The following is an 18,979-nucleotide window of genomic DNA, read 5'->3' on the forward strand; positions in this document are numbered from 1 at the left end:
GACTTTGACTATGCATTGACAATTCCATTAAATGCCACCTGCTTTCCATTGCACTGACATACCGAGTATCTAAATATGCTTGAACTTCATCCTGAGACTGTTCTTTGGATACATTCACACGTACTCTATCATGCCCTTTATGAATGTACTTGTAGATGTACTTAATACTCATAACCGATGCACAATACTTGACAGTAATATGACCATCGAATTGATTGAGCAAATACGGGTTATACGGTACAATCATTGAATTAGCGATCATCACAATGTTAACAACTTTCTTTCCGTGATATGTGTGTTCGTGATGACTATCTCTGCGTTGATAATCAGGAAAGCTAGCCTTAGTCATATTTGGTGAATTAACGAAAGCTTTAGGGAAATTTCTTTAAGCACTTTTTTTCTTTTGAGTCCTAACATACTGAACCTTTTAAATGAGGTCAGTGAGACATGTGTTTAATGACTTTGTACCATAATTCAGGATAGGATTCTCTGTTTGGAATTTCAGCACAGACAAAACGATCTACATCATCAGGAGGTAATAATTTATTTTACTAAGTAACCAATATATGCATGTGAGGGTTTTGCAAATAAATTTTGTGTAAAGTGCGATACTTTTGGACATATGGATTTGTATCCATTATTGGTTGTAGAATTTCTAATACATCAGATCGTCTTTTGATTCTATTTTGCATCGCTTCTCTGTGATCATGAATATGAACCTGACCGAATTACGGTTTCTTTGAAATTAAACTTGTAGTAACTTTAATTGTGGCGGGACCACAGATTCTCATAGTGTATGGCCCAGAATCGTGTAAATCTACGTTTTAAGCATTGAATGATGCGAACGCGAACAGATTATTGTAGATCTGGATATTTTGCCTGTAGTGTTTGTGTATTTCATTTTCACCAAACAACAAATCTTTTAATTGTCGCAGATACAATTCCTAATTGGGAAGAAACACTACTTTTCCCTGATGGCAACACAAAATAGACGATCTACAAGTCTCCGACTTAAACTTTAATGCTGAACAATATCTACATACTTCTGTCATATCATATATGTCTGTTAATACTAATGTGATCTTTACTATCAGTTTTGAGACTTTTGATTTTTACTACTTTCATAATCTCTAACCTGCTCTGCATGTGTATCGCGCCAATGTTTTTGAACCTCTTTACGACGTTTTACTTTGTGAGATTGTGCATGATTGAAAATGGTTGAGAGGAGGGCGTGACTTGAAAAAGGATGTTTTTATTATAATAGAGCGATATAAACAGTTAATAAATATGGTTTAATACTGGAGGATAATGTCAAGACAAAAATGGCCAGTTGACTCTGTACCTAATAGCAACATCTTGACATCATGCTGGCCACCATTTACCATTGATTAGTATGGCATGCTGTCATTACCACTTGAAGAAGAAGGCTGAGACAGTGACTTTTCTACATGCTCTTTCAGTTTCTTCTTTAGCTGTCTGCTTGTCTTCTTGTAGAAGAACAGATCCTTTTCTAGCATTTGAATTTTTGATTCATATCCTTGGATGCTTTCAGAAATACTCTCCCCACCTTGCTCTATAATTTAAAAGAATAACTTTTTGAAAATAACTTTTTCTGGACACAGATATAAAATATTAATGAGACAATAAAACACTTTGCTTATTTCTGAAAATCAGCATATGCAGTTTACAAATATACTATCTATCAACCTGGTAACACCTTATATTAATATCCGTATATCAATGAAAGATGTTTAAAGCTAAAACTACCATTCAGACTGATTGTATGTATTTAGTATTAGTAGCATTTTAATACCTTTGAACTCTCTAAGCAGCAACTGCATTCTCTGTTCATGCTCCTTTTGCTGAAGAGTCAGTTTGCTTTTGACTTCCACACTAAGACGAACCAGAGAAGACTCCAGCTGTCGTATAACACTTTCCTTTTCTTTGACTTGAATTTCCATTCTGTCAGAGTTTAACTGTAATTTTCTTTCAGCTTCTCGAAGACACACAACCTAAAGAAACATGTAGCAAGAAATTATTAAACGCTTTATGGACATCTTTGCTCAGTTTTTTTTCATTTTCCTCCATTAAATGTATTGACATTTCTCTCTGTTATACTAAAAACGTTTTCCATCGTGTCCGTGTTATTCAGCCTTGATCACTCCCCTCCACACTGCTTGTCCAATCATTACTCCTACTGTGCACATCCTCTCTCCATACCACCCCGTGGCACACTCAGTGCAAACTCACCCTTCAATGCAGTTGGTTATAATGGCAAAGCAGAAAAGCAAATTATCTACTTAAAAACGTCAAATTTTAGACTGCGATAGAAAAAGAGCGGCAAGAGCTGATAATGAACATCGAAAAAAAGAAAATGAACAAAAAAGAGCTGCAATAAAAATCAAGAACAAAGAGAGTTGTCCAATAAATGAACAAGAAAAAAAAATATCCTGTACAATGTGCGAAAAGCAATGGAAAAAAGACGTTTATGGAATGTAAATTAGAGGATAAAGTTAATTGTAATACTGTTTTTGACTATGCATTAATGTAATTAAATTTTTTGCTTTTTATTACATTTTACATTTTTACTTCTACTTTTACTTTTGTACCTTTTACTATATTTTATTAAACATTGGTATTTAAAATAGACAGTTGTAGTGAAATAATCAGGTTCTCTCTATAATAACTAAGGATCAAACCATCTTGGTCCCGCACCCTGCATACTTTTCGATATATGATCTCTTTAAATACAATCGCTTTCTCTAATGGAGCCCTTCGAGAAGCTTCACTGCGAGATAGTAGTCACCCAACACCTGCCTCCAGAGGTTGGCGAACGAAGCGATCAGGAGGCCGAGCCCCATAGTATGGTAAAAAAATAAATGCTTTAGTTCCTTATCTGCTGAATATAGTCATACTATCAAAATACCCGTGCTTCGCAGCGGAGAAGTAGGCCTAGTGTGTTAAAGAAGTTATGAAAAAGAAAAGGAAAACATTTTAAAAATAACGTAACATGATTGTCAATGTAATTGTTTTGTGACTGTTATGAGTGTTGCTGTCATCAAGGATTTGATTATCATTATTTGTTTCAATCAGGTTCGTATTTGGAGGATGTGTTGTGTTCAAGTTACATTCCATGTTTGCCTAGAGTATCCCTGACCATCTCATCTTCGTTGTCAACTGTTGTAAAGATAACAAGTTTCATTCATCGAAGTGATCACTACCCAAATCGGTACTCGTGAATCTAAGATGTCCAACAGGCATTCCCGGTATTAAGTTGTGGATTTGCCTGAGAATATTTAGCGGCAGCGTGTCTATGAACGTAAAAAAGTTTCTCTCGCACTTTTGCTGAGTTTGTGCCAAACACTATTCTATCCCAGACCATCTCATCTTCGTTTGCATAAGCACAGTCCTTCACCAGCAATTTTAACTCCGTTACAAAGTGATCAAAAGTCTCGTTTATACCCTGCGTCCTCTCATTAAACTTGTATCTCGCGAATATCATATTCGTCTTAAGCATGACAAACGCCAGCGGCAGCGTGTCTATGAACTTAATTTAAACTTAAGGTTTACACCGTGCTTTGTTTCCGCAGTAGCTGCACTTACTGTATGAAGTATGAAGAACATGCGTCACTCGCTTCATATTCTTCTGCTGCCTTCTCAATTGTATAATGCGTTTTTTTTTTCAGCGCCTTTTGGAGCTCTTGCTTGTTCTCTGCGTACTGCGTTCACAGTCAGTTCACGTGAGCAGCTCGGAGTACATGCATCGAAGGTTCTCAGCTGTGCTTGTGCTATCTCGTGCGATCTTGCGATGTCCACAGCTTTATTTAATGTTAGCTAAGACCCAGCACTTAAAAGTTTCTCTCGCACTTTCGCTGAGTTTGTGCCAAACACTAGTCTATCCCTGACCATCTCATCTTCGTTTGCATAAGCACAGTCCTTCACCCGCGAATATTTAGCGGCAGCGTGTCTATTGGATTGCTGCTGACGGACGGCCTTATATGGGCAGGCACTCAATTACGTGGGAGGTGTGATGATGAGGGACGCAACTCCGCCTCACACGGCGACCGAGCTGCAGGCTATGGCCGTATATATGTACGTAAGTAGGTTCCAATTATGACCATTGTAAGTAAGCTGTAAGGAATGAGCCTGCCAAATTTCAGCCTTCTACCTACACGAGAAGTTGGGAGAATTAGTATGAGTCAGTGAGTGAGTGAGTGAGTGAGTCAGTGAGGGCTTTGCCTTTTATTAGTATAGATTAAGTTAACTAATGCATAAAATGCAAGCAATAATCTGTCCATAATTGGATTGAAATAATATTTTACAGAATGCACTGCATTCTACTCATTCATCCATCTATCAATCCATCATCCAACCCGTTATATCCTAACTACAGGGTCACGGGGGTCTGCCGGAGCCAATCCCAGGCAGGAAACAAACCCCAGACAGGGCGCCAGCCCACCGCAGGGAGCACACACGCCCACACACCAAGCGCACACTAAGGACAATTTAGAATTGCTGATGCACCTAACAGCAAATCATAATAATTTTAATATTATTTACACATTATTCTAATATTAATAATTTGGTACAATAATTAATTATTCAATGCTGCTGTTTTGTTGATTGAGTTGTTTTTGTGACAACAAATATAATTAAAACTTTACATTATGGGTAAAGCTAAAAATTGGATAAACCTAGCATTGCATTATCCAAAGAGATTACCCGGGTAAAGTTAGAAAGTCACATGTTATTCTAGCTTTATCCAGGTCTGCTGGATAATGCATGCTTTACAGTGGCAAATGCTAGGTTTATCCAATTTTCGGGTTTTACTGATAACATATGCACATACTGTAAGTGTGTGTGTGTGTGTGTGGTGTGGAGATATACTTGCCTAATAAACAATAAAAAAGCATGTTTAAAAAACACATCACAACTTCCTTTCCCTTCCCACTTCAGAGAGTTATCTGACAAAAAAAAGCCCATTGTGGTTTCTCATTGGAATTAAAACAGTTGAAAGATCAAGCAATGGCTTGACAAGCTATTTTACAACAACATAAATTAATTCTTGCAAATTTAAAAAAAATATTGAGTCATTGATTTTTTCCAGTTTAACGGCACCCCCATTTGCATTCCAGTGGGTTATGTGATGTGGACCCAGACACTGTGTGAGGGTTCTCTTTATGTTCGTTTACCTGTGTGTGATTTTCTTTCCCTAATCTAGTATTCTACCTTCCATTTGCATCTTAAAGTCTATACCAGGTCATTTGGCATCTCTAAGTTGGCCAGCTAAAGCATAAAAAACTGATGGATGAGTATGTGAGCGAGTGGGACCTGTGGTGGGCTGACAACATTTTCTGAATAGTTTCCTTCTTTGTGCCCAGTATTCCTATAAGCCTTTAATCTGGTAGGAAGAGAGGAATCAGAAGAAAATAAAGATGGTTGAGGATATTTTACTGTAAATATAAATTATTCCTCAACAACTAGTAGTTATATTGAACATGATGCTGAAATAAACCATGAAGTGATGCAAGAAAATTGCATACACAGCATAATATAACTATTAAAATATTTAGGTACAAAGATCTTTTCCAAATATTTTGTCCAGGTACATGTTGACAAGCATTCACTAATGTTTCAACTGCCAAAAACCAGGGAAGATTTCTGACCACAGTACAGTACTTGTTTTTTATGCCTTAGTTCTCACTGTTGTAAACTGCTGTCTTTCCATCTTGCCACACATCATTATTATCATCATGCAAGAACTGGGATGCTGTTTTGTTTTGTAATAAAACCTAAGGACATACAGCCCTTAAATATGCCAGTGGTTTGTGGCATTCCTGATCTATTAGCTAAACAAAAACACACTATTAAAATAAATTGAGTGGTTTTCAAAAAAACTAGTTTAATTTCTCTTGAGTTAAAAGTGTTGTAATATTGGTTATTTAATACTTTAATATAAATGTCATTTTTTTTCCCGCTCTGTTGACTTGTGTTACTTGTTTCATCCTCCCTAACATAGCTGGAGCATATCTTGTCATTGCATATTTCATGTGCAACCTAACATTTTCAGCCTTGGAGTGAACCAAAGTTCAAAGGTATTTCACTGTCTTGTGTGAATATCTTAAATTACATTAGGAAATGCCAGGATCATCAGACTAATCATCCTATATTTTACATCATTTTACATCAGGTTTTTTAGTTCACTTTTTCCCTTTTTCGTTATTTGTTTAACTGATAAAGCATCACTGTTGCTCCTGCATATGGTAAATGTATTTTCACATATTTAGATGCAGCCCATTAATTGAGACCCATCATTTTAAAGTCGTTTTCATTGCACTGTGACATTAGGCTTAAAGGAATACTCCACCCAAAAAATCAGCATGGAATGGCTCACATGGTAGGTATATCCTTGTAAATTATACTGTAACTGCTGGAAATCACTTGATGGAAATTTTTACAATACAACTGATTGTACAATACAATAATATAAATAGAAGCAAGTACATTAACTTATATGATATTTATTATGTAGACTAAAAAGAATAGGAAATTGACAAATGAAGTAAACAACAGACTGGTACAGGGTGACTTAATGTCTTTGCGCATGTCCACCTTTATAGGAGTGTGTGTGTGTGTTTGTGTATGTGTGTGTGAGAATATGTTAATTTCTTTTTCTTCATCATCCAGTATATGTTCTGGTAGGGAAAACAAGCTATGAATCATCTTCACTTATGAATTTCTTTTAGTGTTGTGTGGGTGCGTGTCCATATGTTTGCGTGTGGCAGTGTGCGTGCATTTCTGTGTGCATACATGTATATTTGAATAAATTATGTATCTCAGAATTACTTGTGAAAAAATCTTGCAAATTAATAGACATGGTCCAATGACTAAATGGAGCAGAATGCGAAAATCCCAGTTAAATTAAGCAATTTCAACAGCAGTTATCACTGGACATGGGTCAAACTGTTTTTGAAGAATGTGGTAATAAATATTGGATGAAACTGGATCTAAAACAATAGGCCTAGAGCCTGTAACAAGATAAACACGATTGACTCGTTTGTAGAAGGTAAGTCGATTTTTTCAGATGTTATCATTGTACATATGTCTTGGCTTTCTGGGCAGATATCTCAGAAACTGCTCGCTGAAAAATATATTGTCTTTTCTGGGACATAGTTATCCAGCACCTCTACACAGCGCCCTAAAAAAAAAATGTAAAATGCATAAAAGTAAAATTTTCCAAGACGAATTGTGATTTGAAGACGTGAAGATCTATTGGAAGTTTCCACAGACTCACACACATATACTGACATGGAAAAATCAACTTTTCTCGACGTTTTGAAATTTGTTGAATCTAAATCTCATCTTAACTCAATAGGACAAATTTGACTCTATCATCAAGATTTTATTTACATGGAAGTAAACTGGTATTTTTGTTTTTTGTTACTTAATCCATGTAGTTTGTAGTAATGGATTGGTAAAACTTATCAAAGTTTCTTATAAACCATAATGATGAGTGGTACTGGGCAACAGTAACGAATATTAAAAATGTTCTTGAAAAAAATCTTAATGTCCACATATATTAAAATAGAAAAATCTTTCTATTATAATAAAAAAATCCTGGGACAAGACGTGGCTTTTTCAGAGAGATACTTTCACGTCCCACAAGACTTTGTGCCAAGAGAGTTGACCACACCTGGGGTTGGAAATAAAAGACAAAGAGTAGATGACAAAGTAGAACGGCGTAAAGGATTAAAAAACAGCGCAGTACACATGCAGAGCAGGTTAGAGATAATGGAAGTACGAAAATTCGAAAGTTTCAAAAAAATGATAAAGATCGCATTAGCGCAAATAAACGGAAATTATTACTCAGTAAAAATAATGGAACAGCGAAAAGAGAGTGAATATATTGTTCGGATTTAAACTTTAAGTCAGAGACTTGTAGATTGTCTATTTCGTGCTGCCATCGGGGAAAAGTAGTGTTTCTTCCCAATGACGAGGCGAATCTATGAGAATTAAAAGATTTGCTGTTTGGTGAAAGTGAAATCCACATACGCGAGCGGCAGAGAAGTGAAGTGGCTGGCGCGTAGTGCAGGCTGGGGGTTGGTGAGCGAAGCGAGCAGGGGGCAAAGTCCCCTAGTATTAAAACAGAAGAAACATTTCATGGGGTGTACTTATTTTTTCATGACTGTCTATCACAAGCATAAATTCTTAGGGAGTTTTTGACACTGATGCATGGGCACTTTCTGAATGTTCATTTTTTATATCTGGGTAATAAATGATCTGATGGTGGGTATGTTGTCCCCATACATTGTGGCAGGGTGTAAGCAGCATCACTAACCTGACCTGAGCAAGGAGTATGTCTTATGGATGTCTTTTTACAATCTGCCGTTTAAGGGCTCTCGTAACTTCCAGAGGTGGATGTGGGGCTGCAGATTTTGGAAATCCATAGTTGATTTTTCCAAATCATTCGGCCACTTAGTCTCCAAGGCCTTTGAAAATGCCACAAAGGGTGGGCTGCAATGATACAACCCTGCTTTACTCCACCATGGATGTGGCTCAGATGTAGATTCATCACACAAGATGATTCCCTTCATGTCCTTATGAAATGCATATTTATGATGAGTCACAAATGACCACTGAGTCAAAGGGAATTCCTGAGCAGACAAAATGAGAGAGTACATGATGTAGAGGACAGCAAGGGCAGACATGATCCACATGATCTGCCAAGTTCCCAGCAAGTGCATCATTGTTCACAAACCATTATTCCATGTTTTACAATATAATTGAATATTGATATGTGCAACAGAGGTTTCAATATTCCTTACATTTTTTTATAATAAAAATGAACAGTTGCTTTTAAGAGTTCTTTGTTTTATGTTGGTTTTTAATTATTTACCACCAACCCCTATTATCTTGTATTGTAAACCTCCTTAGAATTCCTCTTAAAAGGTGTGCCTTTAAAAAACTATGGTGCCAGTCTCCCCATTCTCCTTCTATCATCTTCCTCTTTAAGTAACTTTCACTTGAGAATCAGGTGAGGTTGGGGAATATGCACTGGTACAGCACCTTGCCACACCCACCACATGACGATACAGGTCGGGATCCTGGTTTGCAACACCACAGGGAAACACATGGTCCAGTCCCACCTTCTGGAAATGACCATCTATCTGCCACAGCCAGGTGTTATGTGGGCGTCCCCTTGGCCTGGTCCAGCCACTCGGGTCCTCAACAATGAGGATCCTGTGAGCCGGATCACCTTCTGGGAATCGCATTACGTGGCCATAGTGCCGTAACTTAACACTCCCTCACAATGCAGGTAATGTGCCTCATTCAGGACTCCATGAATAACCACTTGTTCAACACAAAGTCAAACCAAAGATTCTCCGAAGAAACACAGTACCGAAGGAGTCCAGTCTTAGTCTCAGGTCACTGGATAGCGACCATGTCTGTCAACCATATAGCAAGATAGGAAGCACCAGGACTCTAAAGACTTGGACCTTCGTCATTCTGCATAGATATCGGGAGTGCCACACACCCCTTTCCAGTGACCTCATGACCCTCCATGCTCTCCCAATTCGTCTACTGACTTGGTTATGAAGTCCAAAAAATAAGTGACATTTGTATTTTTGAGGGTGAATTCCATTACTTTCCAGGTAAGTGCAGGTTTTATCTAGAAGGTCTTTCTTGAGCAATTCTCGGTGATCTGCTTGTTTCTGCTCAACCCAGCACCTTTCATCAAAAATTTCCTGCCAAGTGTAATGGGTGTGTTGAAGGATGACACTTCATGGATGTGTGCGTTCATGCTGTGGCATTTTCTGTGAATTTCCTGTTCATTTGTGAATTATGGACACCTTCACTTTTGTTTTGAAGGAGGGTCACACCTATTTTCTGACAAAGTTCACAGCCATAAGAAAATGAAAGTATGTAATTAACAGTTGACACTTAAGTCTGAGCTTCAGTTTCCATCTTAGAGTGACTTTTTGAATCAGTCCATATTTTTCCATTTTCTCAAATGTTGAATACAAATTTATATTACTGTTTTGTCCTGTTTTTGATTTCTATGACCCAATATGGTTGACTACATTTATTAATATTTTTCCAACATAATCAGAATAACTCTGACTTGCCTAACACAAACAGTACAGCATAGGCAGTTACTATTAGACACCAGAAGAGCTAAAAGAGAAGTACCTGTTAATAAATAATAGAAAGGGTTTTTAAACTCTCAGTTGTAAAACACCAAGTGTGTGCACTTGGGAGCAGTAATAATGGGCTATGATCAATATGAATCATGTCCCAAAATATGTAATGGGCCATTTCTGAGGAGTCCAGTCCATAAATATGCTCTCTAAGTTCACTAGGTCAGAAGCTTACTTTTTTCAGTCTCTTGAGCAAGATGAATTCATGCAACAATGAAACTGATGGCCATTGTTTCTTCTACAGTCAGTTGTTCATTGTAGGTGTCTCTCATCCTCTCAACAGAAACAATTTTGAGACGCCTTAAAACTAAAATAGAAACAATACTGTTGCAATGAAATTGTCCAAGTAAAAATTCAGATCAGATTTCCATCCCTATTGTCCATTTATTTGTCAATTTCCAAGTACTGCTTTGGTAAAATTACTTTTTCCTCGGTCCTTCAAGTATTCTTGGCACCAGTATGCTGCTGACTAATAGATAGACTCTCCTAACTCTCCTAACTCAAGCATTATTGCCAAAGTTGCTAAAAAACACTTATAAATTTCAGTATATTCAGTACACATCACAATACAACTACAATAGCTATGTTCACATCAGCTAAAATTACCTTTTATTGCTATAACCATTTTTTTTAGGAATGCTCCACTTTGTAGTATAAATACGTAGACAACATATTTATGACACATCAAGTGTTTTTTTTTTTAAGTTTTACAGTTGATTTAGTTATTGCCACAAGATTCCAGTTAAAAAAAAAAAACAGACTATCAAGTCCTGCATTATTCTAGTTTTATTGAAGGCCTTTCAAGGACAGGAAAACAATAATAATAAAGTTCAAGATGTACATTTTCATAGTAAAACAAATTTGTATCGTCACTAGTTGCCTTACATGCATTGTGTATTAAAAAATCCAAAATAGTACCAACAACAAGTATAATACACTAGCCTGTTAAGACAGGCCTGCTGAATCCCTTACAGAGTAAAGCTCCACAAAATGAAGTGTACACATTCGCTGTGACATCTATTTAATTTTTAAAAGCCTCCATTTTTAATTAAACAACTCTGTATAATGCTTCAGTTATAACTATACCCTTTGGTTGCACTTTTTGTGGTGTTCCTCATTTTTGTATTTAAGATTTTCAACAGTTTTGAATTCTATTTCAGCTCTTGGAAGTTTTGTGTTATTTATGCAATGCATTTGGGACATCATGTGACCTCAAGAGACACGTGTTGTGATTGAGAGTTGCATGTCCCATGACCACAACGGTTGCACTTTTGACCTAATCAGACTTCCATTATAAATATGATTCTAATTATAAATGTAACTTGGAATAACAATCTAGGCTGATAACTCAAAGAATCCTGGCAGTGACAAAAGGAATGCCACTCTGTTGAGCCCTTGAGAAAGGCTACTAACCTGCAATTGCTCCAGGGGCGCTGTACAAATAGTTGACCCTGTGCTCTGACCCTAAAAAGTTGGGGTGTACAAAGAATAAATTCTGCATACTAGAAAATTCTAAATCGCAAATAAAGCACATTATCATTATCATCATTACATTATTATAATAAAAAACAATCAAATGTCTTAGTTCGATTCCTTCTCAGTAGGCCAAGTTCTGGGTTTGTTTCAAAGTTCTACAATCCCTTTTTTGTCTCTGTTGTATCTCCTGGTTTGCTTACCTGTTCTATATTTTTTGATTCACCAGCTTTTTGGACTTTTTAGCCTGGAACTGACTATAAATTTTGGTTCATGTTTACATCTCTGTCTTTTGTCTTCTCAAGATAATCCGTGGAAACAACAGTCTCCTAACAGCTTCCACTTATTCTTCAGATCCTATTCTAATGAAGAGTGCACAGGTACAGTACAAGTCAAAAGTAAGATTTAACCTTTGCCATTCACAGTCCTATTCTGATGGAGTTAAATAATAAAACATCTTGTTTGTGATAGAAAATTAAAATGACTACCTTATGTATTTTTTGACGTTACCAGCTTAAGTGCTTACCTTATTGAAATATTTGAATAGCAGAGCTTTAAGTTCCAACGAAGAAAGTGTGCTTAGTTTGATCAAGGCTCCAACCTCATTATGCATTATGAAGTCAGCTGAAGATAAGGGAGAGTTCCCCCAATTCTGAATAATCTTTTCTTTATACTGAATAGCAGCATCCATGACCTCTAATCCTTCCTCCAGTTGATAAAGAATATGCTCCTCCTAAGAAGCAAGAGAAACAGTTATAAGGATTGTTACTTTGCACAAATAACTCAAAAATATACATAAAAGGTACTGTAAGTGGCAGGAGGCAAACAAATAAGTCCTCTGTAAGTGGTCTAAAATCCTTATCATATTACATTATGACATTACAACTATTCCAGTGCTTTTCAGACTTTAATATGTAATCTTGGCGAGTTAGAGGCAGTCGCAGCACTCTCCCTTGACTGTTGTCATGTAGTATAACAAAGAAACTCAGTCCAACCAATCATTAATATCATACAGCTTTACTTTTTCCTAAGTTCTAGAGGCAGGCTTGTATGTTTGTGAGAGCTGAGAACCTGTGAAGGCTCACTTGGAAGTACAGTGCATTTAATGCAGCTACAAAGAATATGGAAAGTGGGTGATTAGGACCTTGCAAACAGAAGAGAGGATTGTGCGTCTGATGATTTGTGTTTTACATACAGACTGACAAATATTTCAGAGGACTTCGCTGTACCTGTAAAACACTTTTACACCACTGGCTCTGACAGGCAGCAGGTTATTGGCCGTCAGATCAAGGGGCTCACCCATAATATATTAGAAATATGAAACTGTGTTAATTTGACATACCTGGGGGCTTATGTATAAACAGTGCGTACACACAAAAATGTTGTATACCCCCATTTCCACGCTCAAATCATGATGTACAAAACCTAAGCTTGGTGTAAAGCCATGCTCATTTTCATGCCAGCTAAATTCTTGACGTACGCAAGTTCTCTGCTCAGTTTTGCTATCTGGTGGCACCCAGCGTCAAAGCAGTGCTTTTGTTTCTGTGGTTTCCCTGTCTTTTTTAGATCCATATCCCTGACATGGCTTTATGAAATACACTGAAATTAACCGCGTATTGTTTATTAGTTTAAGGCATCTGATTGTAATTAACCTGTAACAATATAAGATCCAAACTATTCGAAATACTATAGCTGCTTTAGCATTGTTACTCTAAAGTATTTATTCCACTGTATCTGAGTGTGGAAACACAGCTCTACAGCAGCCAATTGGAAAAAGAATTATCAGTATACAGCATCTAGCACACGCTGCCTCAGCCATGCGCAGTCTATTGAACTGCTCTCATATGGCAAACACTTCAGAACCTTTTGCACATCGAGTTTCAGAAACACACTCAATCAGTCCATCAACTGCTCCTTGTAGAACTGTTGTTTGTACTTATTAATACAATTACCTCACTCTAACTTGCGATACAGTTATAATATTGCACAACCTGAGCCACTTTATAAAGTGTGTATTTACATATGATGACAATATCATTTTTAAGATGAAATGCAGCAAAATATGTTTATTACGTTATACAGATAATTGGTTAACATCATTTAAATAATGTATATTGTTAATAATTAAACATGTGAGGACACAGTGTTGCAGCGCTAGCTAGTTCAGCAATTATTCCTGCCTCGCACTGTATTCTTGCTGGGGCTGGCAACACTGTAAGGATAGATGGATAGAATAATTAAACATGTACTACAAAAATATTTCAATGTTCCTTAAAGATTTTGGTGTTCTAAGCTTACAGGTGGCTTAACATCTATTACAGAGCTGATTTTGTGGCGATCGGTTACTTGGAGAAAGAAAAGGAAAGACAGGAATTGGAGGTTAGTACGTTTGAAAGAGAGTACTGCTGCAATAAATTATTTCATTGAAGGTTGCACACAGCGCAGCAAGCATCTTACGAGAGGCAAGAACAATCTCTGGACAGGGTGCCAGCTTGTCACTATCACTGCGCCACTGTGTTCCCATGTTTAATAATATGCTTTAACTCCTATCATCATGAAAATGAAATCAAGTATACACCTCAGTATTTTAATTATTTAGAGAGCTGTAATATCACAAATGTAATGGATTCTGTGTCCTGTTGGAGGAAGAGAAAGCCCGTTTAAGAAGCATGTAGTGATTCACACACAGAGCACATAGAAGAACACATACAAAACAAAGCATTTAACCTGCTACTTCAGTTATGATAGTATTTGAGAAACTAGTAAATTAAACGATTTAAAGATGGAGTTAATGATGTTCTACTTTAATGACAAAATAAGCTACGTGATTAAAGTAGCAATTTTGAGATTAAACTTGACATTTCCATCTTTTTCTCACTGTGTCCCTATTTTTTTTTCTTTTCTCAGTACCCTAATAAGCTTTCATATGACACTCAGACGGTGGGCTACGACTTGCCTTTTCATGGCGAATTTGATATCTGACAACTTCTTTTTTATTTTGGGCACTGTGTGACTTTGTGAACTTGAGCTTTCAAGTTTCTCCGACACTCTATGTCACTCGATAAACTTCCTTTTGTTGTTTATACCACTGTTTAAACCAACAAATAGTATGTTTTTCCTTGCCTCCATGTGGTATTCGCTGAAATTCTTCTATTTTCCCCCATGCTTTTGCCATTGCCTTTTCTCAGAACACTGAGCTTAAAGGCTATTTATATTGATTTGCATATTTAAAGAGGCGTAATTCTGGGAGAAGTTTGGGGAGTGGCAGCAGGCGTGTGTTCACGCTGACTGGGATTTATGGAGCGGAAGAACGTGGAAGTTGGCATTCTCACAGATTTATGAATCTTGATTTTTTATGTATATGCACATTTTCGCTTTTGTCCGTATGCTATGTTTTAGTGTGAATTCTACACACAGCGTTATGCATGAGGTCCCTGGTGTTTTCTAGTGGTGTAGCCTGACATTCTCGGATAACAGGATCAGCAACAGCAGTCATCAAATTTGACATCCCTTTGAACTAGATGCCAAGTAATGTAACACTGGCTCAAGAGACCACACTTCTTATGATAGGAAGCTTTGCAAGGGTGAGTATTTTACATGTGTCCAACAGTAACATAATGTATGCCATGATCTGGGGTTAAATTTGCATTCTGTCTTGTGTGTTTGGTCTAAAGGATGCTAGCAGCAGAATGGCCATAAAAATCTGTGCAGTACCATCCCCAACATTTAAGGGACAACAAGCCAACCTGTAGAAATCCAGAAGATGGTCATTAAACAAGTGAAGAAACAGACAGAGCCCTGTAGTAACGAAATCACTGTTATTGAAGGCCAACAAAAAATTCTATAGTAAAGAAAAAGTCAATTTATATTAATTGAATTATTACTGCAAGAAATATCTTTAAATAATCTTTTGGTGTAAACAACTGTTTAGAAAAAAGTCACCTCGGTTTTGTGTTATATTTTCCATTTACAACACTTCATTTATGCAAATAAATCAAATGTTTTTCTAGTACAGAATAGATCACTTCACATACATTTCCTGGTGCACATCACAGGACTTCTAAGCAGAGTGGATATCAAATTTTACATCTGTAGTTGCTGACCTTGTTTCACCCCAAGCACGTCAGATTACTAACAAATTACACGACTCTACAACAACTTTCGAGCACAGCGTCACATTTCCAAAATATTACAAACTTGGCCCTTTTTCTGGTACTGTATAAAATGCTTTTCAGGAATGGAGAGTTCAGATATAAGTCCTGCATTTTTTTCATTCTGTTGTGGTACATAAAACATGAGATGTCAGCCAGATGAGCTTCTCTCTTGTTTGTGAGGGCCAAAACACATGCATTCTTTATTATTTGTAGTTGCATTATATGTGTTATGCTTCCAGCTGATCGCTGAGTGATTCCCAATTCATAGACACACAATCTGTCTCTACAACTTAAGATATAAGTCATGCCTGTTTAACTTCCTCAGGCCCGGACATAGAATGGCTGAACTGAGTCACTGGGTAAATCAGATTACACAACAGCCTTTGACTAATGAATAATGAAGTCTCTTGATTGATAATCGCTGGAAAATGTGTGTAATGTGACTGGTCTTTTTGTTTAATTCTGATTTCAAAATATCTTGGCACATCTTCTGCAGTTTACAGTTACAATGGCTCTTTTACCTGTCAGAAGATTTTGTCTGTCAAAATCTTTTCATCGGAGTAATACGTGCACCCTGGATCCATATTTATCACTAACACCAGAGCACAACTTAATAGGAAAGACCAGATGTCCAATATGGTGCATGAAGCTCATGGCTGTAATGTTTGTTTTCCAAAACAAACCAACAGTGGTGCAGTGGGTAGCACCGCCACCAATGAATCCAGTGTCCTGGGTTTGAATCCTGCGCCTGGATGCTGTTGGTTTGTAGTCTGCACCATCTCCTGTATTTTTGTGGGTTTTCCTTCCTTATTCCAAAATGTGTGCAGGTTAGTGTGGGTGTGTGCATGAGTGGGCGTTGTGGTGGACTGCCACCCTGTCCAGGGCTGTTTCCGGTATTGTGACCAATGCTGCTGGTGTGGGCTCTGGCCTCCTGCAATAGCAAATTAGATTATTACAAATTAGATTAAAAAGGTTTGAGATTGGTTTGGCATACACTGTCATCTTGTCAACATTTGGTCAATATAGCCCATCAAAATGTCTAGAAATATGTAAATGTAATGGCATAGGCAGCCTGTATATTGTTCTTACTGAAATATACAAATGACCAAGAACCTGATATGGTATTTCTATATGCTTATTTGTGGGCTCACAAATGTAACCTCAGTCCAAGCCATGTTGACATTTACAGTTATAATTACATTTACTGGTATGTTAGCAATTTAAAATGAACATTCCAAGAACTTAATAAACATGCCTAATTCTTTCTGGGAAAATGTTCTTTGGACAGATTAGACAAAACTAATTAGAAATACAAATGAGCCCTTTGTTTATCAATAACAAAATCAGGCCTACAAAGAAAATAATACTCTCTTCACAGCCTAACACTGCAGAGGACCCTTAATGGTGTAGAAAGGCTTTTCTGACCTTTATCATTAAATTTGATTAATATCAAGGTCTTCCACTAATATTAATTTTGAGTTCTTCAGCATTATAATGATTTTAAGCATAGTTCTTAAAGCACCCAGTAATAGTATCAAAGAAAGTTCTAGACTGCTCTAGGGTGGTGAGCAATGACACAACAATGAACTTACTTCATCGACACATCCATATTATGACCCACTTTAATCCAAACTGAAGAGATACACTTCCATACAAGAGCAAAACTAGACATTTAGATCTGGTGCAAGTCCTGTTTCCTTGTTCGTGTTGTTTTGTATGTATACAATATTAGTTTTTCTATTACAAAAATTAAATATTTTGCAATATAACCCAAAAATAAGTGAATGTATTATTTGATTATTTGAAATATACTGTATTTCCCCTTATATATATATATATATATATATATATATTGTGGCAGCCGGCCTGGACACAGACAGGCGGACACATTCTTGTCACGCAACACAAGTTTTATTACCATCATCTATTATGTGCAAGTGCCACACAACCCCAAAGTCCCTAAAAGTCCAGGTCACCAAGCAATGCCTTCTCTCTCTTCAGGCCACCTCCTTGCTTCCTCCAGAGACCTCGTCCTCTTCCACCCGACTAAAATCATCCTATGAAGGGAGGCGGCCCCTTTTATACGCCCCCGGATGTGCTCCAGGTGCTTCCCGGCAATCTTCCACTGGCACTTCCCAGTGTGGCGAAAGTGCCGGCTGCGCACCCGGAAGCACGCCTGGTGTCCCTTCTCCTCTTCCCCCCCAGCACTTCCAGGTGTGGTGGAAGTGCTGAGGTCCAGGGCTTCCTGGTCTCCATAGGCACCAGGGCGGTCGTCCCCACATGGTCTGGGGGAGGCATAAGCCCTCCTCCGGTCCTCTTAAGTGTCGCAGCCAGGTCACCCCTCCCAGCCATCTGCGATTGTATATATATATATATATATAGTTCAAATATATATATATACTAGTAAAATACCCGCACTTCGCAGCGGAGAAGTAGTGTGTTAAAGAAGTAATGAAAAAGAAAAGGAAACATTTTGAAAATAACGTAACATGATTGTCAATGTAATTGTTTTGTCACTGTTGTGAGTGATGAGTGTTGCTGTCATATATATATATATATATATATATATATATATATATATACACACACACACACATATAAACATATATATATATATATACACATATCCATACATATATACATATACACATATACACATATATATATATATATATACACACACACATATATACATACATATATATACAGTGGGATACAAAAGTTTGGGCAACCTTGTTAATAGTCATTATTTTCCTGTATAAATCGTTGGTTTTACGATAAAAATGTCAGTTAAATATATCATATAGGAGACACACACAGTGATATTTGAGAAGTGAAATGAAGTTTATTGGATTTACAGAAAGTGTGCAATAATTGTTCAAATAAAATCAGGCAGGTGCATAAATTTGGGCACCACAAAAAAGAAATGAAATCAATATTTAGTAGATCCGCCTTTTGCAGAAATTACAGCCTCTATAAACGCTTCCTGTAGGTTCCAATGAGAGTCTGGATTGTGGTTGAAGGTATTTTGGACCATTCCTCTTTACAAAACATTTCTAGTTCATTCAGGTTTGATGTCTTCCGAGCATGAACAGCTCTCTTTAACTCACACCACAGATTTTCAATTATATTCAGGTCTGGGGACTGAGATGG

General features: G+C 37.1%; 1 protein-coding gene across 1 annotated transcript in view; it reads right to left on the reverse strand.

Annotated features, from left to right (window-relative positions):
• The window catches only part of LOC120528699 (kinesin-like protein KIF27), a 77,782-nt gene that overhangs the window by 5,014 nt on the left and 53,789 nt on the right, over positions 1 to 18,979 (reverse strand). The window contains exons 14-16 of the mRNA XM_039752855.1: positions 12,199 to 12,405; positions 1,814 to 2,012; positions 1,412 to 1,573 (exon numbers count right to left, since the gene is read on the reverse strand). Coding sequence (XP_039608789.1) covers positions 1,412 to 1,573; positions 1,814 to 2,012; positions 12,199 to 12,405 — 568 coding nt within the window. The remainder of the gene's footprint in view (positions 1 to 1,411; positions 1,574 to 1,813; positions 2,013 to 12,198; positions 12,406 to 18,979) is intronic.

The sequence above is a fragment of the Polypterus senegalus genome, chromosome 4 (genome assembly GCF_016835505.1).
Source record: "Polypterus senegalus isolate Bchr_013 chromosome 4, ASM1683550v1, whole genome shotgun sequence".
NCBI lineage: Eukaryota > Metazoa > Chordata > Cladistia > Polypteriformes > Polypteridae > Polypterus > Polypterus senegalus.